The sequence below is a fragment of the Crocodylus siamensis genome, chromosome 2 (genome assembly GCF_052110815.1).
Source record: "Crocodylus siamensis isolate JL-2025a chromosome 2, ASM5211081v1, whole genome shotgun sequence".
In the NCBI taxonomy this organism is placed as follows: Eukaryota; Metazoa; Chordata; order Crocodylia; family Crocodylidae; genus Crocodylus; species Crocodylus siamensis.
In genome coordinates this window covers 11,818,994-11,841,527 of record NC_143396.1, presented here as the reverse complement: position 1 = coordinate 11,841,527, position 22,534 = coordinate 11,818,994, and the positions used below count along the sequence as shown (strand labels likewise).

The following is a 22,534-nucleotide window of genomic DNA, read 5'->3' as shown; positions in this document are numbered from 1 at the left end:
CTTCCTTGCTGCTGAAGCAGCATCCCCAGGCCGGGAGGCTGCACCAACAAGGCACCAAAGAGGCCATGCATTTCTCTTGGCCTTTGTGGATGTCAGCAGAGCCACGTGCTGTGGTGGGTAGGGGCCATCTCACGGGCTCCCTGAGTTCCCTTTGAACATGCCCATCCTGGCAGGCCAGTGTTGCCTCCCAGCTGCATAGAGCTGAAACACCCTGAGCGATTCTCACTTGGCCTGCGGGTGACCAGCAGAACTACGGTGTCCCTGCTTCCCAGAGGTGTTGCGTTTGTGCCGGGAGGGTCCCCAGTCTCTCAGGCAGCACGTGTCCATGCATTCTGCTCACGGCTGCATGCAGGGGCAGCTGTCCTTGCTGCCAGGCAGTGCCTCATGCTCACGCTCCCATGTGCTACCCAGGGGTGACGGGGAAGGATGCTCCCCAAGGCACAGAGCAAGCTGTGGGATCCTGGCCCTCTGGTATCTGTCCCTCCTCAAGCCGCAGCTGACAGTCGTGGCAGCCACTTGGTGTGCAGTCTTGGGAGAGGGGAGTGCTGGGGGCAGTGGGGAGCAGTTCAGCCCTTCACAGGGACCCCCAGGATGTTGCCAGCTCATCCTGGTCAGATGGGCTCCCATGGTAACTGCTGCAAGCACTGGCTGCACTCTCCCACTCTCCTGCCCTGGTGCTCAGGTCCTGTGTTGGTGCCTTTCGGAGCGTGCACTGAATCAGTCACAGAGATGTGGGCTGGCAGGGACCCCTGCAGGTCACATCCAGTCCCAGCCCTGCCTGAGCTAGGATCAGCCCTGTCCAAACCAGCCCAGACAAGCCCCACGTCCAGCCTCTGAGCAAAGCTGCACTGGGTGACACAAGCCAGTGACCATGGCTGTGGCTGTCACAGGGCTGCGAGGTCGAGACCTGTCAAGCCCTCGGGCAGGGAGCGAATGTGGGTGGGACCGGGCTGTTTTTTCTGGGCTGTTCTTTGGCCTCTCTAGCCAGAGCTGCGCCTGAGCCTCTCTCCTCAGCTCTCACTTCTGCTTCTTCTCTCTCTTCTGCTTTCTTCTCCCCTCCTTGTCCAGCAGAGGAACAGCAGAGAGGTACGGTACTGCCCAGCCTGCTTACCCACGTCAGCTCTCCACACCCCTGGGACCCCAAAAGGGGCCTGTATGGAGAGGGGGCAGGTTTCCACGAACATCTGAGCATGGGGCCCTGGAGTGGGTTGTAAGGTCCATCCAGGGTCCTGTCCAGGGACAGCTGTTGTTGGCCCAGCACCCCACAGCTCAAGGTGGAAGATCTGCATGCAGAGCAGGGAGTGAGGGGCACAGCCTCTGCATCAGACCTGCCTGCACCCTGAATGCTGGAGGCTGCATGGGAGAGAGAAACGGGAAATCCCTGCTCAGACCCTTGATCATTTTGGTCCCTCTAGCCTCCACTCTGTGCTTCTACGTGGCACAGGAGACTGGGCACGACAGACCTGGGGTCTGAGCCTGTCAGTGATCATTTTTATGTTCTTATGAAAATCACAGTGGCAGGGAGGCAGGCAGGCGATGGGGATCGTGCACCCTTGCATGGGGAGGGGGGTCCCTCAGGAGCATCTGGTGCAGGGGCAGCTCTGTCCAGCCTCGCCTGGGCCATGACGCGCGGGGTGTGGGGCTCAGTGCCATGCCGTTCACACCCAGCTACCTTGCCCGCCATCTGCTTGTCCAAGTGTGACCCACTGGGGCCTCAGTCTGCTGGCGTGGTGGACTATGCCGGACTTGGCGCAGAGTGCCTGGGGGGTGGTTCTTGTTGCACCCTGACACAAGCAGCCTCTTCCCCTTGTCCTGCCACAAGCCAGCTGCAGCCAATCTGCCCTCCCCCTCATGGCACTGCCCTTCTTGCCCACGTGCAGGTGTCAGCGCCGGCCAAGCCATGGTGGGGGGCTCAGGCCCCATCCAGGTGAAGGACTCGCCCCTCCTGCTGCAGCAGATTGATGCCATGCGCCTCTCCATCAAGTACCTCAAGAACGAGAATAACCTGATCAAGGTGAGGGGCTGGGTGGGCTCCTATGTGCCTGGCTGGGCCCAGGCTCTGCAACAGAGTCCTGTGCCCCAACCAGCTCTCGCTCCCTCTGAGGAATACCAGGAGCCTGCTGGGGTAGGAAAATCCAAGTGGGGGCCAGGGCCAGGCTGGCTCGGCTTCATCTGGACCGAAAAGCAGCAGCCGCAGGGGCTCCCAAAGCAGGTGGCCAGTAAGGCTGAGAAGCCTCCCACATCTCTTCTGAGAGGGGCTTGCACAGCCCCAGCGGCCAGGACACCCTCTTGCAGTTCCCTGTGTCTCAGGAGTAAGAGACAGGGTGTGGGTGTCACGCCCTGGAACAGAGACAGGAGCCAGGGTCCACCTGCCTCTGTAGCTGCTGAGGCCCAGACCGGCGATTCTGGAGACCATGGGTCTGCAGGGCAGGGATATCCCAGGGCTCCCTTGCCTAGAGCAGTGGATCTCAACCTTTTTTGACTCGAGGGACCCCTGGATAGACTTGCGCCTGCTTGGGAAACACCAGCTCTATTTTCGCTCTCTCCAGGGGCTGTTTTTCTGCTGCAGAGAACTCGGAGATCCTAGCTGTGGGTTTCTATAATCTCTGGGCCTAGCTGGTGAATCCTCTCTGTGCTCCTAGTAGTGCTACCCTTTTGATGCAGGTTGTAGCACCCAGGGTGCCTGGTTGAGAATCGCTGGCTTGGGAGGAGGCTGTGTTAATCAAGAGCAGGCTCTCGGGGTATAAGGTAGGGGCTCTTCCTCCCCCTGGGAAGGGGTGGAGAGAGGTCTCTGTGCAGATGGTGTCCTGGAGACGGAGCATTATGTCCTTGCATTTGCCACCTTGTCCTGTGTCATTGACTGATTGGGGAAGGGCCTGGTCCCCTTTTTGTCCTCCAGCAGGGCAGAGACTGCACCACACAGTCGGGCACTAGGGGCCAGGGGAAGCTGGCCCCACCAGTGATGCCGCTGTCCCTTGCTTCCCAGGGCACGCAGATGAAGACAGACCTGGCGGGGCTACCCCCTCTGCACGTGCCAAAGCTCTCTCTGCCCAAAGACCGGCAAGGAGATGAGATGGCCTCTGGCTCCCTGTACCGGAAGACGAACCAGCTGCTGGAGACCCTCTATCAGATGAGCGCCAATGCCAGGGTGGTGGACATCACGCGCAAGAAGTCAGGTAGGTCCACATGGGACCCCACTGCTACTCCTCCGCGGGGTCCAGGGCTGCAGCCTCCTGTGCTGGGGATGGATGGTGTCAGGGGTCATAGGGAAGGTGCAAAGAAGGGCAGCAAGGACGATGAGCACTATGGAGGGGCTTCCATGTGAGGAGAAACTACGAGGCCAGGCCTGGTCAGGGTAGAAAAGAGACGTTGGAGGGGGGACATGAAAAGGGAAGAGAAAGTCACTAGGGACTTATTATCAACTGTCTCTCACCAGGTAAGAACAAGGGGGCACAGCATGGCACAAGCAGGCCGTCAACACCAGGAAGTTCTTTCTTGCACTGTGTAATTAAAGGGTGAAACTCGTTGCCCCCAGATGTGGGAAAGCTGAGAGCTAGGCCAGATTCACCAGGGCTTGGAGCAAAGGGGCATCAGTGGCTCTGGAGCAGGCAGTGAGGGGCACAGCCTCTACATCAGCCCTGCCTGGACCTCAGTGCTGGAGGCTACAGGGGGAGAGGAACAGGGGAAAGCCCTGCTCTGCCCCAACCACTCCTATACTCTGCTGCTGCCATTCCAGCCTCTGCTCTCTGCCACTGCGTGACGGGGAGACCGAGTCTGCCCCAGTCCAATGCAGCTCCGAGGTTCTTACAGGAGTGCGGGACTGGCTCTACCCCCCCACTCTGTTTGAAGCCCCCCAAGGTCTGTCTTCTGGGAGTGCCCCAGGAGCCCCTCGATGCAGGGGTGGTTCTGGTGGGCAGGGCGCTGAGGGAACGCAGTGGGTCGGCCGACAGCTTGCTCATGACTGGAGCCTCCATCCGCTTCCAGTGTCGTGAAGGAAAGGATGTCCAGTGTCCCTGCAGCTCCTCACGGGCCAGGCCCTCGCTAGGAGTAACGGGGCGAGTTGTCAGGTTCTTTGGGCCAGCAGGGCTGGAGAATCGCTGGATGAGGCTGGGGCCCTGGTGCAGGCGCCTCCTCACTTCTCTTCCCCCTCAGCAGCGGGGAACCCAGCGGCACAGCTCCTGGAGCAGACGGCCCGTCTGAAATCCCTGAGCGACACCATCGACAAGCTGAAGGTAATGCAGGCCTGACCTAGCCCTGGGATCTGCTGGTGTTGGGGCAGTGAACAGGGACCCCCACCCCATCCCTGGAGGACTCGCATCCTGTACCACTGACCCAGCCCTTGCCCCACTCAGTCCTCCCAGCCTGATGGGAGACTGGATCGTAGCCCTTCCCGGGAACAAACCTTCCTCGGGCCTGCGATGGGAAGGGGAGACATGCCCAGACACATGGGGCCTGCCCTGGCCCACGTGTTCAGCCGGGGGCAGCTCCTGGGGCAGGATGGGGCATGGCTTAGCTCTCCCAGCCCCTCCTCGGGGTGCTGTGCCCAGGAGCCAGTGGGGGTGGGGGGCTGCTTGGGTGCCAGAGTTGCAGCTCCAGAGGGGTGACGCTGGCTTGCTCTCCCTCCCCCAGGACGAAGTGATGAAGGAGACAGTCCTGCAGCACCCTGGAGCCAGTATCCCAACCGACTTCGCCACCTTCCCCTCTTCATCCTTCCTGAAGGTAGGAGCCCACATTCTGGTGGGGGAGGTCACACTGGCAGGCTGGAGCTCATAGAGGGAGCACAGCTGCCTCCGCACTGAGGTGGTCTGTGCTGGGGGCTCTGCCAGCGCCTGAAGAATGTGTCAGCCAGAGACCAGTCAGGCGAGCGGGGCTGCGGGGAGAGAAGTGTTTGCAGAGGCGTTGCAGGGTTTGGAGGATCCACAGCTGCAGGTGCCCAAAAAGCAAGTGCAGTTCTGGGGCCGCACGAGTTGCAGCATTAGGTGTGAAGGAGGGGAGGGACGGTGCTGCTCGCTTGGTGCTGGCAAGGTCCAAACTGGTGTCTAGTTTAAAGACGGGGATGTTCCAGGCCTGGCAGGATGTGGGCAGGCTGGAAGTCCAGCACAGAGCAACCAAAACAATCAAGGGTCTGGGAGGCAGGACAGATAAGCACAGGGTGGAGGAGCTGGGGGGATTGAGTCTGGAGGAGAGAAGACTGTGAAGGGGGTTTGATCACAGGCTGCGAATCCCTGAAGTGTGATGGCAAAGAGGCTGGAGATGGGCTTTTCTCTGTGGCTGCAGGGGACAGGACTAGGAGCAATGGCCTCCAGCTGCAGCAGGGGAAACTGAGGCTGGGGATGAGGAGAAAGATGCTGGCTCTGATGGAGTCAAGCACTGGAACAGGCCCCTAGAGACACGGTGGAGTCTCCATCCCTGGCAGTTTGCAAGAGCAGGCTGCACAGCCCCTTGGCTGGGAGGGTTGTCAGGACTGATTCTGCCTGGAGCAGGGGCTGGACCAGTGCCCTGGCAAGGCCCCTTCCAGCCCAGCTCTCCCCTTACCTTGCATTTGTTGCCCACCTCTGGGCTCTAAGTGCTGAAGGAGCTGGGAGCGGGTGTCTGGGGAGAAGGTGAGGCCATGTGCAGCTTGGGGAGAAACTGGGTAGAAGGGGACAAGGCTGCAGCCTTTGTGTATCTGGCGGGCTGCCCTGGAGAAGAGACGGAGCCACTTTCCCTCGCTGCAGAGGGCAGGACTCATAGAAGGCAGCAAGGCAGGCCAGGATCGGACCTCCGGAGCCACCTCCTCGCTGTCTAGCCTGGGGCAGGGGGACCTCCCTCCTGGCAGCTGGATCAGCACAGGTCAGGGGCTGGGCTAGATGCCCCCGCCGTCCTGGGCTCTGTGCGGAGGATGGCAGTTGCTGGGGCTTGGGGCTGGCCTGGAGGAGTGTGGCCCGCCCTGAACCTCCGCTCTCTCCTGTCTTGCAGGCCAAGGAGGAGGCGGCGGCTGACACGGTTTACATCGGCAAAGTGTCCTTCCCGTGCGCACCTGGCCACGGCCAGGTGCACCGGCTGGTGCTGACGCCAGAGCAGCTGCATGCGCTGCACAGCCGCCTCATCTCCTAGGGACCCAGCTGGGCCGGGACAGACCTAGGCCCGTTGCACGTCCCCCGTCCGAGCGGGACAGCCTCCTGCTGGCGCCGCTAGCACTGGCCTCCCTGTGCCAGGGCTGGCTTCGACTTACCGTGACCGCTGCGGCTCCCACGCCCCCCCCAGGCCAACACTGCGGCTGCCTTTTCTTCTGTATGGAAATGGGCAGAGCCGCAGCTTCCCCCTGCACGGCCCTCTCGCACCTCCCCCATCAGCTCCTCCCTGCACGCACGGGTGTCCAGGGATCCCCCTCAGCTCCCAGACCCGTGCACGGGGGATGTGGGGCTGGGCCGAGAGGCTCTGCACTCTGGGTCAGGCTTTGGTGGCACGGAGGGGCTGGGGCTGGGCTGCAGCTTCCTCCCCTGCGTGTTGCGTTGGGGGGGGGAGGGGAGGGGCTCTGGCTCTAAACACTACACTGCCCGGGGGAGCTCCCATCCAGACCCTGCCCAGCCAGATGCTGGCTTCATGCTGCCTCCACCCGCGGCAGCGCTCCCCTCCTGTAACCCCCTTAGCACTAGAGCTCTCAAACCAATAAAGCTTCACCTGTTCCACCTGCCAGGCCTGGCTCCCTCCTTCTGCCTCCTATTCAGGAGCAGCTGCTCTCCAGCCGGTTACGAGGCCCCTAGCGCGGCTCGGCCCTTCCAGGGGCCGTGAAAGAGGGGGAATGGGCACGTGCCTTGATGTGGCAGGAGGGGCAGCTGGTTTTGGTCCAAGCCCCTGGGTTGAGGGGGGCAGAGCCTGTGGGGCTGGACAACAGCACCAGCTCCCCCAGGCAGGGGCAGTGCTTCACCCACTGGATGGGGCTGGGTGGGTCCCCACACCGGGGTCCCAGCAGAGCCAGGGCTTGAGCCCCATGCTCCAAACGAGGGACGATCTGGCGTCTGTGCCTCCAGCCCTGGGGGGCCATGTTGCCCTGGGGTGCCTCCTGCCTGTTGTCACTCTTGGCGGTCAGGCTGCCCAGGCCTGGGTGCTCTCCGAGGCCGTTGCCTGCTGCCAGCTTCCTGGCATTTGGCTGGGACGCGGAGAACGACTGCTTCGTGCTCGGTCCGAGGGGATCGTCGCCTGCAACCGGAGCCAGCGCCAGGAGAGGGGAAGGCCGGTGAGTTTCCAGTGGGGGTGCCGCCGCCCCAGTCCGTCACCCACAGCTTGTTTCTGGCAAAGGGCAGCTGCATGCCCTGGTACCTGGAGCTTGCGTCCTGCCGAGCTTGGGCTTTTCTAGCTCCTTCCCTGTTTAATTTGTGTAGCCTCATTAGCTTCCCTTAAGCAACCCCCAGCCTTTTCCTCCCCAACTTCTTTGGCTCCTTTCTTCCTTTGAATCTGCCTTTTTGCTCCCTGAGTCCTTAGTCGGCCCCCACGCCCCGGCAGAGCCTGCGCCCCCAAGGCCTTGGCTGTGCAGAGCAGTGTACCGGCTCTGGTGCAGCCGAACCTCCTGCGGGATGGGACCCAGGGGCTTCTGGCCAGGCCTGCTCGCCTTACAGAGGCGGTGCCTCGGCGGGGGGGCTTCTGTGCTCAGTTGTATCGAGAAAGACCCGGGGCTGATCGCAGAGCGCCAGAGCCGCGGGGTCATGTCCAGCCAGCCCAGCCTGAGGCAGCATCAGCCCTGTCCAGATAAACCCTGTGTCTGATAGGGCACAGCCTCAGGCATTGCCCTCCGGCCCGGGATACGGGGGGGGGGGGTCACGGGTGCTGCAGCGTGCCCAGACCAGGCTGTGCCCCTGCTGCAGAGGAAGGGGAAACGTCCCAGTGCTATTAGTCTGATCGGGGGAAATCCCTTCCTGCCCCCGTGCGGAGCCAGGGCAGGGGGGCAAGACCCTGCGGGGTCGGTGCAGCAGAAGCATTGGTCCATCCCCATCCCCATCCCCAACCCGGCTGGAGCAGCACCAGCGCCTAAACGCCCCTGCCACGTGCGGCAGAAAGGGGAGGAGGGGCAGGCAGCACCGCCCCGACCCCGGGACAGCGGCACGCGCACCGCAGCGCCCAGACCCCCCCACCCGGTGGCGGGACTCCCTCTTCCCGGCCACGTGCGCCCCTGGGCGCTCCCCGGGAAACCCCGCGCTCCGGCGCCAAAAGGCGCTGTCCTGGGGGCGGGCTCAGAACGGCCTTTCAGCCCCTCCCATTGGCGTCACGCGCGACCGGAATAACTACCTCGCCGCCCTATTGGCCGCGGGCGCGGAAGGGCGGGTTTTCACATCGTTCTACCATTGGTTGCTCTCGGGGCTCGCGCTCCCATTAGCCAGTGGAGGGGGAAGGGCGGGTTCCGAGGGCTCCTCCCGTTCTCTCATTGGCTTGCCAACTGGTTTCCGGCTGGATTGTCTCGGCTTCCGGTTGGCACCGCGCTCAGTCGTGTGGTGATCGTGGGCGAGGCAGGATGGTACGTGGGACCTTTGTTCGCCCTCATTTCCCACCCCCCGCCCGGGTGGGTCCCGGTGACCTCCGCGCCCCCCTAACCTCTCTCCCTGCGACACCTGCCCTCTGCCCCCAGGTGCTGCTGCACGTGCTGTTCGAGCACGCGGCCGGCTACGCGCTCTTCGCGCTCAAGGAGGTGGAGGAGGTCGCGCTGTTGCTGCCCCAGGTACTGGGGGGGCCGGGAGGGGGAGACCCCCCAGGGCGCGGGGCGGGTCCTGGGGCCGCATCCTGCCCAGCCCGGGTTTCCCCCCCCAGGTGGAGCAGAGCGTGCTCAACATCGGCAAGTTCCACAGCCTGGTGCGTCTCGCCGCCTTCGCGCCCTTCAAGTCGGCACAGAGCGCCCTGGACAACATCAACGCTGTCTCGGAAGGTGGGGGCTGGGCCCGGGGACGGCTCCGCCGTTACGCCACGTGGGCAGGGCTGGATCCGACTCCCCCACGCACCCGGATCAGGCCTGGGGGCCGGCACTTGCCACTTGCAAGGGCCCTGCCCCTCTTGCCCCGTGTGTCAAGATCAGGGTCGGGGCCGTGGGGGAGCAGGGTGGGTGTTCTCCCACCGTCGCCTTCACAGGTTTGTGGGGGCTCTCAACGCGTGGGGCTTAAGCATCTCGGCTCTAGAGATCCAGTATGAGGCTTTTTCTCCGCAGCATCTGCGCCGCTGCTGCTCTTGGGGATGGGGCTCACCGGGTGGGCTGCGGCCATTACCCGGCCTGGCCTAGCTGTCGCTCTTAGCTCTCAGAAACAGAGCTGGGGGCAGGGAGCAGAAAGCAGAGCGGTCAGCGGGGGTAGCACATGTCAGCAGTGCTCTGGGTGTGGGGCCAGATGGCCAAATAAGTTCCCCCCTATGGCTCAAACCCAGCAACCGGAGAGGCGTTGAGGCTGCCCTGGGGTGAGTCTCTGCGCTTAGGCCTCTGATGCATGGGGTCTGAGTCTGCCCACCCCCAGAGTCTTGTTGAGTCCTGGTAGCAGCGGTAGAGCCTCTCTGGGCCTTCCCTGCAGCGGAGAAGGGAACAAAAGTGCAGGTATGGCCCTGCGGCCCTGACCCAACCTCTGCCCGGCGCAGGCGTCCTCCATGAAGACCTGCGGCTACTCCTGGAGACGCACATGCCAGCCAAGAAGAAGAAGGCGGCACTGCTGGGGGTTGGCGATGCCAAGATCGGGGCAGCCATCCAGGAGGAGCTGGGCTACACCTGCCAGACTGGAGGGGTTGTGGCCGAGATCATGCGAGGTGAGGCGGGCAGCAGGGTCCCTGCGGGGCAGGAGGCCATGACTCCACGAGCAGAGCGTGAGCCGTCTTCTGGCCCGCAGGAATCCGGCTGCATTTCCACACCCTGGTGAAGGGGCTCACAGCCCAGTCAGCCTCCAAAGCGCAGCTGGGCCTGGGCCACAGCTATTCCCGGGCTAAGGTCAAGTTCAACGTCAACCGTGTTGACAATATGATCATCCAGTCTATCAGTCTCCTGGACCAGTTGGACAAAGACATTAACACCTTCGCTATGCGCATCAGGTGGGCGCTGCTGCATCAGCTGTGGGGGTTGGGGGTATCTTTGCTACGTGGTCTTCGAAGGCAGGGAAGTGTCTGCCTGGTTCTCCCGATGCTTACCACAGACAGCGCAGCTCGTAGCACTGCCTGTACAGAAGAGGGAGGTACAGTATCCGTCCTTCTTACACCACAGCCAGGGAGGCTGTGACCTGGCTGTCTTGTGACCAAGGTGACACTCTCAGTGTGGGGCAGGGCTCTGCCTGCCGGTGCCAGGCTGCCTGCAGTGGGTGTCTGACACTCCCTTCTCCTCCTGCCCAGGGAGTGGTACGGGTATCACTTCCCCGAGCTGATCAAGATCGTGAGTGACAACTACGTATACTGCCGCCTAGCCAAGCTCATCGGCAACCGCAAGGAGCTGAATGAGGAGAGCCTGCCAGGGCTGGAGGAAATAGTCATGGACAGCGCCAAGGCCCAGGCCATCCTGGATGCCTCCCGCTCTTCCATGGGTGAGCACTGGAGCTGCTGGGGGAGGGGGTCCAGCCTCACACCTAGCTAGCGCCTTCTGGATCGGGGCATGAAATGTCCACCCCAAGCTCTCCTGGAGGCAGAGTCAGCCCAGACAAGCCCCCGTGTCTGACCTTGGAGCCACATGACACAGTCACCCCCCCCCCAGGCATCGCCCCCACCCCTGCACCCAGAAAAGCAGGGGGCTGCGGCCACCAACACCCTGCTGCAGCCAGGGGAGGTCATAGGCAATGCAGAGGCTGTGCCCCAGCTGCAGAGGAAGGGGAAACCCCCCAGTCCACACCAGTCTAAGCAGGGGGGGCAGTCCTTTCCTGCCCCAGTGCAGCGTGGGGCTGAGCCTGAGCACGGGGGCCAGACCCCCCAGCCAGGACCCTGTGGGGTTGGTGCCAGCAGCAGCATTGGCCTAGTCCAGCCCCATCCCCAGCCCGGGCTGCAGCAGCACCAGTGCCTCTGGGGGAGGATTAAAGCCCCCCAACACTTTTTACCGGGGGGGTGTCCTGGCTCATGGGGGTTGGGCAGTGCACTGACAGCCCCTGCCTCCCCACAGGTATGGACATCTCTCCCATCGACCTCATCAACATCGAGAGCTTCTCCGGCCGTGTCATCTCGCTCTCAGAGTACCGCAAGGGGCTACAGGAGTACCTGCGCTCCAAGATGGGCCAGGTGGCCCCCAGCCTCTCGGCCCTCATCGGTGAAGTGGTAAGAGCGGGATGGGGCAAGGAGGGGGGTCTGGGCATTGCCAGGCCACAGAGATGATGTTGTAGTGAGAATCTGTCAATCCACTGAGCTCTCTGCTGAGAACCCATCACTGCTGATCTGTGTCCTAGCTCCCAGGGGCCTGCTCACGTCCCTGCTCCCAGCAGCAGGTGCGTGACCTTCCATCCTCTCCCCCACAGGTGGGTGCCCGCCTCATCTCGCACGCTGGCAGCCTGACAAACCTAGCCAAGTACCCGGCCTCGACAGTGCAGATCCTGGGGGCAGAGAAGGCCCTGTTCAGGTACCGCCACAGTGGGGTCGTGGTGATGGCCGGCTGCTGGGCTGCTGGGCTTGACGCGCTGGCTGGCTCTGCCTGCTGGTGCGAATGATATGCCAGCCCCAGCCTCTGAGCGACCCCTCCCCACCCCCACCCTGGGTTCCCCGTCACACTGAGCTTGTGGGATCATCTTACTGGGCCCTGGGCACACATGAAAGGTTAGATGTACCTCATCCTGGGGCGGGGAGAGTGGGGCTGGCAGCATGGGGGCTCGGGTCTGGGTGCGTACATTGCTGGAGGGTTCAAGAAGAGGGTGCATGGGCACTCAAGGAGGGATGATCCGGGCACAGCGATGCCTCTGCTCTGCTCTGCTCTGCTCTGCTGTGGGGGTGTCGCAGGCTTTGGAGTTGTGCCTCTTTCTTCTCCACATGTCGGGGTTTTTAAGGCACTGCATGTTGGCTGCAGCCCAGGTTGGGGATGGGACTGGGCTGGGCCAATGCTCCTACTAGCACCAACCCTGCAGGGTCCTGGCTGGAGGGTCTTCCCCTGCGCTCAGGCTCAGCCTGACGCTGAACTGAGGCAGTAAGGGATTTCCCCTGCTCAGACTGTTCTGGACTGGGGGTGTTTGCCTTCCTCTGCAGTTGGGGGCACAGCCTGGGCCTGGGATCTCTGTAGCATCCATGACTACCCCTGGTCCCCCTGGCAGCAGCAGGATGTTGGCATCCGCAGCCCCTCCTGCTTTCCCAGGGGTGGGGGCAACACCTGGGGCTGTGTCATGTTGGACACGGGGTTTGTCTGGGCTGGTTTGCACATGGCTGATTCTGGTTCCAGCGAGACTGGGATTGGATGTGACCCTGCTGGTCCCTGCCAGCCTTGCCTCTTAAAGATCCCATGTGAGGCTGGGGTCCTGTTGCCCTGCAGAGACCCTGTCCCACACAGGCAGATAAGTTCCTGCTGCACCCATGTGTTGCACCACCTAGCCTGGTAGTGCCCTGACTGGAGGCTGCTCCATCGCCTCACTCTTGCCCCATTGCAGGGCCCTGAAGACGCGTGGGAACACCCCCAAGTACGGGCTCATCTTCCACTCCACCTTCATTGGCCGCGCTGCTGCCCGCAACAAGGGGCGCATTTCCCGCTACCTGGCCAACAAGTGCACCATCGCCTCCCGGATCGACTGCTTCTCCGGTATGGGGCAGGGGTTCTGGGGGACTGGTGCTGGCCCTGGCAGCTCTGCTGTGATGGGAACATTTTTCGTCAACAGCATTTCACGCAGTGAATGATGACACGCAACTTCTGAGCAGAGTTGGCTGGGGCAGGGTGGGGGCAAGGGATGGCTCTGGGCAGGGGCCTGGCCACGTGCTCACACCCCCTCTCTGCAGAGGTGCCCACCAGCATCTTTGGTGACAAGCTGCGGGAGCAGGTGGAGGAGCGCCTGGCCTTCTATGAGACGGGTGAGCCACCACGCAAGAACCTAGAGGTCATGAAGGAGGCAGTGGCAGAGGTGAGCCGGGGGGGGGTGTTAGGAAGCGGCAGCTTGGCTGGGGGTTGGATGTGATGTGAAATCACAGCCTGACCTGCTGGTGGAGGCCAAGACTGATTTAATGAGGCTGATCCGACCCTGGGGGAAAAAGCAAGGGAGCTGGGTGCTTGCTGGCTGCGGGGTAGGAGCTGACAGCACACTTCGTTCTCTCCCCAGGCCACGGAGGTGGTAGCTGAGCTGAAGAAGCAGCAGGAGAAGGCAAAGAAGAAGGCGAAGAAGAGGAAGCAGCGGGAGAAGAGGCATCTAGAGGCGCTGGCAGCTGCCGCGGCCGAGGAGAGGGAGAACTCGCTGCTGGATACGACAACAGAAACCGAGGTGAGGGGTTGGGGCCATCACTGTGCGGTGCATGGTCCTGCTCACTGGGGCCATGAGCTCTGTCCCTCCCTCTGGAGCCGATCCTCGCCTTGCTCTAGGGCAGCGGTTCCCAAACTCGGAGAGTGCGCACCACCAATTTAAAACGATACAAACAAGTGTCACCAGCAATTTTTGTCATAAAGTAATTATAATCTGTTAACGCATAGCACTGACTGTCTGTGTACCACCCGTTGTACACGGGGACAGTGCCCACAGGCTTTGTGCATGGGCTGGCACCAGCAGCCCTAGGGCCTGGGCAATGTGGGTGTGTTCAGCCCATCCCATGTCGCCCCTGGCTGGGATCTCAGCTCCTGCTTCGTCCTTGGTGGATTCCTTCTCCTACCCCTAAGCTAGCTGCCTGGGCTGGTTCCCAGGGGTTTCTCTGCCAGGTGCAGGCTTCACCCAGCCTGTCCCTGGCTGTTGTAGACCCCAAGCTACCACCCTCCACTCTCCCAGCCCCCCTGACCCCCATGCTTTCCCCTCAGGAGCTGAAGACAGAGCTCAAGAAGAAGAGAAAGAGAGAGGTGACGTCAGAGCTTGAGGAGAATGGGCTGGAGGCCGAGGCCTTGCCCCGCAAGAAGCACAAGGCAGCCATAGATGAGCCTGTCACCTCGGACAAGAAGAAAAAGAAGAAGGCGGCTCGGGATGAGGACTGAGGGAGGGGGCTGGGCCTGGCACTGTGCCGTGGGGGTTCCAGGACTGAGGGCCCCGGCCGTTGCAGCGTCTGTCCCGCATTTCTAGGCAGCTGCCTGCCTGTGAATGTAGCCTGGCCCGGGCAGCCTGCAGGGATGTGTGCTCGTCCTTAGCAGCTCAGGTGTGTTGGAGTGGAGGATGTCTCCTGCAGAGACCAGAGTCTGGCTGGGCCCAGTAGGGCTGCAGCTTGCACCAAGTGCCACTGGGATCTTAGACTGGACTGTCCTGGGGCTTTGCCTGCTCCCGATACTGCTGCACTTCATGCAGCTGCCACCCACCTGCCTGTCCTGCTCTGGGGCTCTAGCTTGGCTCCATAGCCACCTGCTCTGAGCCCAGTGTATCCATCAGCCTTGCGTGGGACTGATGTGTCCTCAATAAAGATTGATGCTGTTTCCAGCCTGCACTGTCCAAGTTTTGCTCCTGCCTGGGGCCGCAGCTCTATGGATATGAGCAGCTCCCAGCAGAGGCAGCCACAAGCCTGGGGTTCCTCTTGCATTCAGCAAGGGGGGAGAGCTGGGTGAGGCCCAGGGCTGTGCTGAGGTGTGGGGGAGAGTCTAGGGCTGGTGTGGCTGAGCAGGGTCTGGGGCCCTTTGGCCAGAGGCTTTATTCTGTGGTTTGCACGTTGGAGATGCATCATAGCCTCGGTGCTGGGGAAGGGGACAGTTCACCCCCTGCCTGATTCATGCCAGGTGGGTAAGAACTGGTGCTGGGTGGGGGCAAAGTGACTGAAACCCCTGGGAAGGGCAGCATCTAGAGCTTGCAATGCACCCCTCCCCTTCCCTGTCCTGTGGGCTGGGAGGCTCTGGGGTGGGCCCTGTTTCCCCATCAGTGCTTTGGTCCCAACCATGGGTTGACAGCAGAAGGAAGTGCCCACCCGGGGCAAGTCAGCTGCTTTATTGCAAGTTGCAGGGAAGGACCCAGGTTGGAGCCTCAGGGGGCTGGGACAACAGGAAGCAGGGTAGCAAAGCAGCGTGGGGGTGCTGGGCAGGGGCGGCTACTCCTCCAGGGCCGCGATGACAGCACGTGTAAACTCCAGGGATGTGGCGTAGCCGCCCATGTCAGCTGTGCGCACCTGCAGAGAGAGGGCAGCAGTGTTAACGGGCCCAGGGTAGTGGCTGGGGCTCAGCCTGGGCAGGGCAGCACACTGGGTGTGGCCTCTGCTCTCCCTGCTCTGCCGCTGGTCTGCTGGATACCATGCTCTTGGTGCATCCACATGCTAGTGGCACAGGGAGCTGTTCTCAGGCAAGGTTGGATGTGCCTAGTAAGCTGAGCCTGGCTGGGGCTGGCCACAGGGTGCTGCTGGCACTGGGCCCTGCCTGCTGCCACAGCCCCTCTCGAACCTGCCACCCCACTGTGCATCTGCTGCAGGGCCAGCTCCCATGGGTGCCTGGGCAGCTCCTTGCCTGCTGGCAGGAGAGGCTGCCCCGAGGCACCTGCCTCCAGCTCTATGAGCTGGTACCAGCAGTGCCTGTCAGCCCCTGCCTGCACTAGCTGAGCTGGAGCTGCTGTACCCGTCCCCTGCTTGGCCCCAGCAGTGCTAGGGTGACCTTGTGCAGGGTAAGGTGCTGGTGGGGTATCGCTTGGCAGAGGGGGGCCAGGCCTGGCCTTTCCCTGGTGACTGACAGCAGCATTTGTTTCCAGCCAGGCCCGGCGGAGCTGCTGGGACACAGCCAACTGGGATACATTTCCCAGCTCTAAGCAGAGCTGTGCAGGCGCTAGGCTCACAGTGCCCCCGAGGTCATACAGGGATGAAGAACTAGAGCTTGGTGGCCCAGGAAGAGATGACACCCCCCCCACAAGGCCCCTGACTTCAAGGGTACTGTGCATCTGGGGCTGCGCTGTTCTTTGCTATGTTAGATCCATTAAGTAAATAAAAGAAAACCTTGCATGCAGCCATGCCTGGGCCCAGACAGGGATGGCTTTGGGGAGAACACCCACCCCATGACAAGCCTGTCATCCCATGGCTGGAGCTGGCCTGGACCAAAGGAAGAAGCTGGGACAGGGCCTGGCCTCACCCACCGCACAGGGGGCCCGCCCCTGGGTAAGAGCAGGGTACAGTGCAGCCCCCCACCCCACCTCCCACAGCGGCCTGGGCTCTCCTAAGGCTCCTTTCTTGCCCAGCATGGTGCTCTATGCCAAGGGCTTGCCCAGCTCTCTGCCCCACAGGGAGGGGGAAACTGGGGCAAGGGGATCTGCAGTGAAGAGCCAGGACAGCTGGAGAGAGGACAGGTGCAAGGGGCAGGGATATGGGATGGCTACTTTATTCATGAACACAGTACAAAACACTCTCATAAATAGGGGAGACCTGGGTCCAAGGCACCTGCTACTCGCCCCCGGAAGGATCACAATGAGCCTAGGGCCCTTACGCAGCCCAGACGCAGAGCAGGGCTCTAGCAGGGGCCAGAACTGGCTCCTGCCCATAACTAGCAGCCTGGCCCCTTTACACGGGCCCAGGAGCATGGGACCGGTCCCTGGCACAGCTTTGGTGCAAGGACACACGCCTCATGGCCCGGGGCCTTGAGAAGGAATGGCTGTGCTGTCACAAGTACCTAGTCTCTGGGGCCAGGCAACAGGGGCCACGGAAGGGTGGGGTGGCACAAGGGCCAAACCCAGCTCTGGAGAGACTAGTCACCGCCCTACTGCTGCTCCATGCTGTTCTGCAGGGGGGATGCAGGCTGGAGGGAGAGCTGTGCCCCACCCCTGCTGCGCTGAAGCGAGAGTGTGGCTGTGGTGACAGTCGGGCCTGTGGAAGCTACAGGCCCCCATGCTGGGACTCTGGCAGCCTACCCCCATCAGCCCCTGGAATATCTCACTTGCTTTTTGGACCCCATTTTGGCCCCAGCCACAGCCTGGGCCCTGCCTGCAGGGGGCTGCAGAGCAGGAGGAGTACTCCACTATCAGCAGGCCAGCCCAACCCAGCATGGTGCAGGGACTCCGGTCCCTGCGACAAGGTGAGGCATCAGGGCAGGACAGAAACGCGGGGGTCCGCAGCCCCCTGGCCTGGGCTCAGCAGGCCTCAGGCTCTTGGGACAGGCACCAGCTGGATGCCAAGGAGGTGGGAGTCATGGGGCGCTGGTGGGGATATGCCCCTCCTCCCAGGGGCTTGCTGTGGAGAAAAGGTTAGCCCCAGCAGCCACAGAGCAGGTGACAAGCATCAGGGCACTGGGGCAGGGGCCGGGTGAGAGGTCCGCTGGGTCTGGAAGCACGAGGTGCTGGTGCACATATGCAGTCCCAGGGCTGGGTGCGGCCAGGGGGCCTAGAGCCCGTAGTGGGGGTGCAGGTTGTCAATCACAGACTTGATGAAGTCCGAGGTGGTAGAGTAACCGCCCATGTCCCGGGTCCGGACCTGGAAATCCAACAGGGGAGGGGCAGAGAGGAGAGAATGGGGGTGTGAGTGGGGGCGCCAAGGCCAGTGGGCAAGGACAGGATAGCAGAGGAGAGCACAGGACTGGCAGCGAAGCAGATCCCTGCCACACTGCCCTGCCGGGATAGGAGAGGCCAGGCTGGAGACAGGAAGCAGACACGAGGAAGAGCCGGGCTGGGGGAACCAGGCATTCACACAGGCGTGGGGATGGGGGCAGTGCCCCTCCAGCTTCCCTGAGGCCTGCTGGAACAGGAGCCACCCCAAACAAGCACAACTACAGCCCCGCACAGCCAGGCCAAGTGCCCACTAAAGCACAGCCTGGCCCAGGGTCCAGCCAGACAGGTGGGCCCTGGCCCGGATGCAACAGCGGCCCCAAGCAGACCATGCCGGCTGCACCCCGAGGGCACCTAGAAAGTCTCCGAGCACCAGGCAAGGGTGGCGGCAAAGAAGCAGGAAGGGGCCATGGCAGCCTGGCACTCACCTTGCCGACCTTGATCACCTTCTTCACGGCATCCGAGATGATGTTAGCATGAAACTCCAGGCTGGGGGAGGGAGGAAACCAAATGTGTTCAGGCTCCCCACATGGCTGTGCCCTAGCGCCACCCGCCCCCACTACCCATTCGAACAGGCCTGACACCCCCCGGTTGCCCCATCCCCCATGCCCAGCTGCAGCCCTTACTTCAAATGACGCAGCATGTTGGCAGCAGAGAGCAGCATGGCAGTGGGGTTGGCGATGTTCCTGCCCACTGCCTGTGCAAATGGGTGGCGGGCACCCTGCAGAGAGACAGCCAGCATTAGGTGCTGTGCCCAGGCCAGGGGCCACAGCTGCACTAAGCATGAGAGGGTCCAGCCGGCGTGGATGCAGGATGCGACTTCTATGCCTTTGCAACCCAGGGCAGACCCAGCTCTGCTTGGAAGCCTCCAGGGAATGAAACTGCCCCCGAGACCCAGATTCTGCCAGGCAACAGTACCCTGCCCTCCACAGCCGAGAGCGGCCATTCTGCTTTTGTGGCAACCTCTCAAATATCTGAAGTTAGCTGCTTACAACAACCACCCCCAGGTCCAGTCAATTTTGCTCCACACTGGACATGCTTGGCCCAGCTCTGCCTGCTCAGCTATCATTCCTCCCCCACCTCTGGCCATGCCCATTTCTCCACACCCTTTTTAAAACAGGAAGCCCCCATTCTCGCTGAGCTGAAGCCCTGCGAGAACCCTGGGTGCTTCTGGGCAATGCTGCCACCTGCCCAGCTCCCTCCCTTCCTGTACACTGGTGCATTTGGTCATAGGGGCAGTGGTACAGAGGGGAGCCCGCGTGCAGCAGCCCTCACCATCTCGAACACAGCATACTCGGCGCTGTAGCTCTCGCCAGGTACCACGCCAGCACCGCCCACCAAGCCGGCCGCCAGGTTGTCAATGATATTCCCGTACAGGTTGGGCATCACCAGGACATCGAACTGGTAGGGGTTCTGCACTAGCTGCAGGGGAGCAGACCAGCTCAGGCCCTGCACGCATGGCATGCCCATACCTGTGGTCCCCCAGGGCAGAAAGCACCGTCCCACCCGGTTTGCCAAGTTCTCTGTGGGGAAGGGGAGCCAGAGCAGGCCTGGCACTGGAGCCCAGCGCTCCCTGACAGATTAGTGCCTGCGTGGGGAGCTCCGGGCTCAGGCAGCCCCATGGGCAGGGCCAGGCCAGGACACCAATGCAACTGCCAGGTGAGTCTTGGCATAAAGGCAAAGGGGTGGCTTTTGCAGGAGTGCTACAGACCCTGTGACTGGGCGCCCTAGGCAGATCTGCCACCGAGATCCAGCAGCCCAGAGCCACCGCTCCTCTCCCACCCAACCATGGGGGCTGCAAGCAGTGGCAGGGCTGGGAGAGACCTGCAAGCCAGGACTGCAGAAAGGCCCATTCACATGAGCGCCTGTGGCTTGGCACTGAGCACCCAGCGTTGCCCTGGACTCTAGTGTCTGCTTCCCTGTGGGGCTGCACAGGTCTTGCTGGGGGGGAGCAGGCAGCTCTCACCTGCATGCAGCAGTTGTCAATGATCATTGTGTCGAACTTGATCTTGGGGTAGAGCTTGGACACCTCCTCGCAGCACTGCAGGAAGAGCCCATCCCCCAGCTTCCTGCAGGAGTGGGCACAGACAGGGCTGGCTCCCATAGGCCCACAAGCCAAGAGCCCATGGCCTCAGAGAGAAGGGGGCACCTCTGCAGGGTACTGGGTACCATGGGTGAAGCTGGCCCTCAGTACTCAGTACTAACCCCAGTGGGTCCAAGCACAGGAACTTTTGCCCTCCGGCAGGGAGAGCAAGTGGCACCGTGATGGGCTCCTAGTCAGGCCCCTCTGCAATCAGTGTGTGCAGGAAGGGGCACATCTGTGGCTCTGTGTTGAGCCCCCCTGTGCCCATTCCCCACCCCTGCCCCACTCACATAATGTTGGCCTTATGCACGGCTGTGACCTTGGTGCGCCCCAGCTTGGTAGCGTAGTCAAAGGCGAATTTGGCGATGCGCTGCGACTTGGCCCGTGTGATGATCTTCAGACACTCGATGACACCCTTAGCGCTCTGGGCAGAAAGCAGCAGGGCTGCAGCACGTAGGACACCTGAAGCCGCCCACCTCTGCCAGGGGAGACCGTCTTGGACTGCTGTCCAAGCTCTGCTCCCCCTTGGGGCCTCTCCTTGCCCAGCTGGGGCAGGCAGCAGCTCCAGAGGAGCTGGGCAGTTCCCAGCTATTCCCAGCAGAGGCAGCCACAAGCCTGGGGTTTCTCTTGCATTCAGCACTGGGGAAGAGCTGGGGCCCAGGGCTGTGTTGGGCCATACAGTGCTGGGGTGTAGGGGGGACAGAGTCTTCAGGGCTGGTGCAGCTGAGCAGGGTCTGGGGCCCCTTAGCCACAGGCTTTACTCTGAGGTCTGGATGTTGGAAACGCATTGTTGCCTGGGTGCTGGGGAAGGGGACTGTCAGTCCCGTGGCCTTGCAGCCCCTGGTCTGACCCCCACAGCACACTTGGCCAGAGGAGACTGAGGCCTCTTCTGTACTGTCCAACACAAACCCCACGGAGACGGAAACCCTAGAACGACAAGGGCTCCAGAGGGAGTGTGGGCTTAGACCCAGCCTGTTGCTGCGCTCAGACCCTGCCTGCCAGGCTGCCTCCAGGGGCTCATGCCAAGGCTCCCACCTTCCTCCGTGAGACACGTTAGCCCAAAATCTCCTTGTCAAATCCCAGGGCTGTTGCTAGGAGAGATGGGAGATGCTGTGTACAAATGCTTCTACCCGACTCACTCGGCTCAGTCAGGGATGCTGCTTCCTCTGCACCCTGCCACACCTGCAGGGCTCTGAGCTCAAAAGGAGTCTGAGGGGTGATCCCCATTCCCCACTCATGGGGCTTTCGTCTCTGGGGCCCACCTATCTACTGTGACCCATGGGCCAAGGCCCAGCCCTGTGAGAACAAAGTCATGCGTGTGACACAAAGGGCAATGCCCCCCCACCCCTCTGTGTGGATCTGAGAGCACGGGACAAGGCCTCCGACTTCTGCCCACCTCATGCTCCAGGGAGCTGTACTCGCCCTCCGTCTGTTCCCGGATGATCACCAGGTCCAGGTTGTTGTGTCGTGTTTTGTACCCAGGCAGGCTCTTCACATGCACCACGTTGGCAAACAAGTCCAGCTTGCGCCTGGCGGGCAAGCGGTGGGTCACTGGTTGGGGCTGGGAGCAGGGCCCCACCATGGGCCGCCCCATCCCCTCCCTGGGGCAGGCACGTGGCAGTCACAGCCACCAGACCCCAAGCTCCCCACCCCTCCAGCTGCCTCGAGGAGCAGAGACCCGGCATCACAGGCACAGAGGGCAAAATTCATTCCCCCGTGGCCTGGGCTCAGTTCCCACCTGGCCGAGCTCTAGCCCCAGGCGTTGCGCGGAGCTGCCACTGACCTGAGCCGCATGTCGTAGGACGCCAGGTCCCCTTTGTACTCCATGGGCGTGTGGATCTTCCCTGTGGGGCAGAAGCGGTGGGTGAGCTCAGGCCGAAGAGGAGCCGAGCGCCCGAGGAGCGAGACCGGATGCCACCGCAGCGAGCGCCTCGCAGGACACGGGCAGCCGTACCTATGATGGCCACCTTGCTCTCCTTCATGGAGTCCACCACCTCGTCCAGCTTCTCCTCCGACGCGGTGTTCTGCACCTCGCTCAGGTGGTGCTCGTCAAACACCACGGGGACGCTAGCGGCCTGCGCGGGGGCGGGGGGCCGCGTCAGGGGCCTCGGCCGGCCGGCTGCCCGCCCGCCCACCGCCCCGCCGCCCGTACCTTGAACACCTCCTTGACCGCGTGCATGAGCTCTGGGCCGACGCCGTCCCCCGGCAGCATCGTCACCTGGAAGGCACCCTCGGCCCGCGCGCTCTCCGCCTGCGGGGCAGTCTCAGCCTCAGCCACTGCCCGGCGGCGGGCACTAGGCCAGGGGACCCGCCCGCCCGCCCCGCCTGCGTGGGTCGGATGTGACCCCGCTCCCGGCTCACCTTGTGAGGCGGCGCGGCCGAGGCGCGGAGGCCGCGGAGCAGCGGGCGGCGCAGCGCAACCTATGGGAACATGAGAGCTCAGAGGGCGCCAAGCGGCCGCCAAGCCGGCGCCGGCCCCGGCCCCGGCCCCGGCCCCCTCACCGCCGCCCGGGCACTGCTGAGCGCCGCCATCTTGCGATCCTAGCGGACTATGCGGCCTCCCCGTCGCCGCAGAAATACGTCACAGCCCCGCTGCCGCCTCTCCAGTCCCCTAGCTCCGTCGTCCCGGAAGTACGTCATGGCCCCTCCTGGAGGGGCGGGATCCTGCCTAGCTGCAGGCCCCGCCCCTCCCCTCCCCCTTAAAGGGTCCCTGTCCCTCTGGAGCGCGCCTCCAGCAGCCCCGCCCCCTTCTGCAGCCCCTCCCCTTCCCTGCACCGCGTGGGGCCTTCACCCCAGGACACCCTCTTCCCCTCCCGTCCCCAGGGGCCCCCGCGCCCCCCGGAAGCCTGCAAAGAGCTTCCTTCCAGCGACCCGGCCGGTCTCGCGCCAGAGACGAGCGCTGCGCAGAGCCGCCGGCCGCAGCCGCGTGCGCCGGGTACGC

At 62.9% G+C, this 22,534-nt stretch overlaps 3 protein-coding genes and 3 non-coding genes across 20 annotated transcripts in view; 5 read left to right on the top strand and 1 right to left on the bottom strand.

Annotated features, from left to right (window-relative positions):
* DCTN1 (dynactin subunit 1) overlaps positions 1–6,676 on the top strand; it is a 119,164-nt gene extending 112,488 nt beyond the window's left edge. For 7 of the 12 annotated variants that reach the window (XM_090035187.1, XM_090035186.1, XM_090035188.1 and 4 more), the window contains 6 exons: positions 1,069–1,086; positions 1,881–2,014; positions 2,987–3,176; positions 4,153–4,232; positions 4,630–4,719; positions 5,959–6,676. In XM_090035187.1, coding sequence (XP_089891313.1) covers positions 1,069–1,086; positions 1,881–2,014; positions 2,987–3,176; positions 4,153–4,232; positions 4,630–4,719; positions 5,959–6,096 — 650 coding nt within the window. In that variant the 3' untranslated portion in view covers positions 6,097–6,676. The remainder of the gene's footprint in view (positions 1–1,068; positions 1,087–1,880; positions 2,015–2,986; positions 3,177–4,152; positions 4,233–4,629; positions 4,720–5,958) is intronic. The other 5 variants (XM_090035181.1, XM_090035191.1, XM_090035183.1 and 2 more) reach the window with 3 other exon arrangements.
* A 1,748-nt stretch (positions 6,677–8,424) lies between these two features.
* On the top strand, positions 8,425–14,489 carry NOP56 (NOP56 ribonucleoprotein). The gene is made up of 12 exons (XM_090035274.1): positions 8,425–8,491; positions 8,603–8,692; positions 8,782–8,896; positions 9,589–9,753; positions 9,834–10,032; positions 10,327–10,514; positions 11,081–11,232; positions 11,430–11,530; positions 12,543–12,691; positions 12,886–13,007; positions 13,203–13,361; positions 13,886–14,489. Exons 1-12 carry the CDS (start codon positions 8,489–8,491, stop codon positions 14,054–14,056), a joined length of 1,614 nt encoding a protein of 537 aa, XP_089891400.1. The 5' UTR covers positions 8,425–8,488; the 3' UTR covers positions 14,057–14,489.
* On the top strand, positions 10,112–10,246 carry LOC149869922 (small nucleolar RNA SNORA51). The gene has a single exon (XR_016440907.1). It is a non-coding gene; the product is annotated as a small nucleolar RNA SNORA51 (small nucleolar RNA).
* On the top strand, positions 12,737–12,807 carry LOC149869921 (small nucleolar RNA SNORD56). Its single transcript, XR_016440895.1, has one exon. It is a non-coding gene; the product is annotated as a small nucleolar RNA SNORD56 (small nucleolar RNA).
* On the top strand, positions 13,053–13,120 carry LOC149869920 (small nucleolar RNA SNORD57). The gene has a single exon (XR_016440892.1). It is a non-coding gene; the product is annotated as a small nucleolar RNA SNORD57 (small nucleolar RNA).
* A 467-nt stretch (positions 14,490–14,956) lies between the features above and the next one.
* IDH3B (isocitrate dehydrogenase (NAD(+)) 3 non-catalytic subunit beta) lies at positions 14,957–22,250 on the bottom strand. Of its 4 annotated transcripts, none has more exons than XM_090035288.1 (12): positions 22,096–22,250; positions 21,955–22,014; positions 21,746–21,844; positions 21,548–21,668; positions 21,377–21,437; positions 20,990–21,122; positions 19,884–20,071; positions 19,477–19,579; positions 18,786–18,932; positions 18,137–18,231; positions 17,939–17,999; positions 14,957–15,165 (listed from the first exon to the last, which is right to left on the bottom strand). In XM_090035288.1, the coding sequence occupies exons 1-12, from the start codon at positions 22,123–22,125 to the stop codon at positions 15,088–15,090; spliced, it is 1,176 nt and encodes a 391-aa protein (XP_089891414.1). In that variant the 5' UTR covers positions 22,126–22,250; the 3' UTR covers positions 14,957–15,087. The 4 variants fall into 4 exon arrangements, with proteins under 4 accessions (XP_089891414.1, XP_089891416.1, XP_089891413.1 ...); XM_090035290.1 differs by having other exon boundaries at positions 19,884–20,017; positions 22,096–22,246; XM_090035287.1 differs by lacking the exon at positions 14,957–15,165 and adding an exon at positions 16,339–17,439 and having other exon boundaries at positions 22,096–22,248.
* Positions 22,251–22,534: the final 284 nt, after the last annotated feature.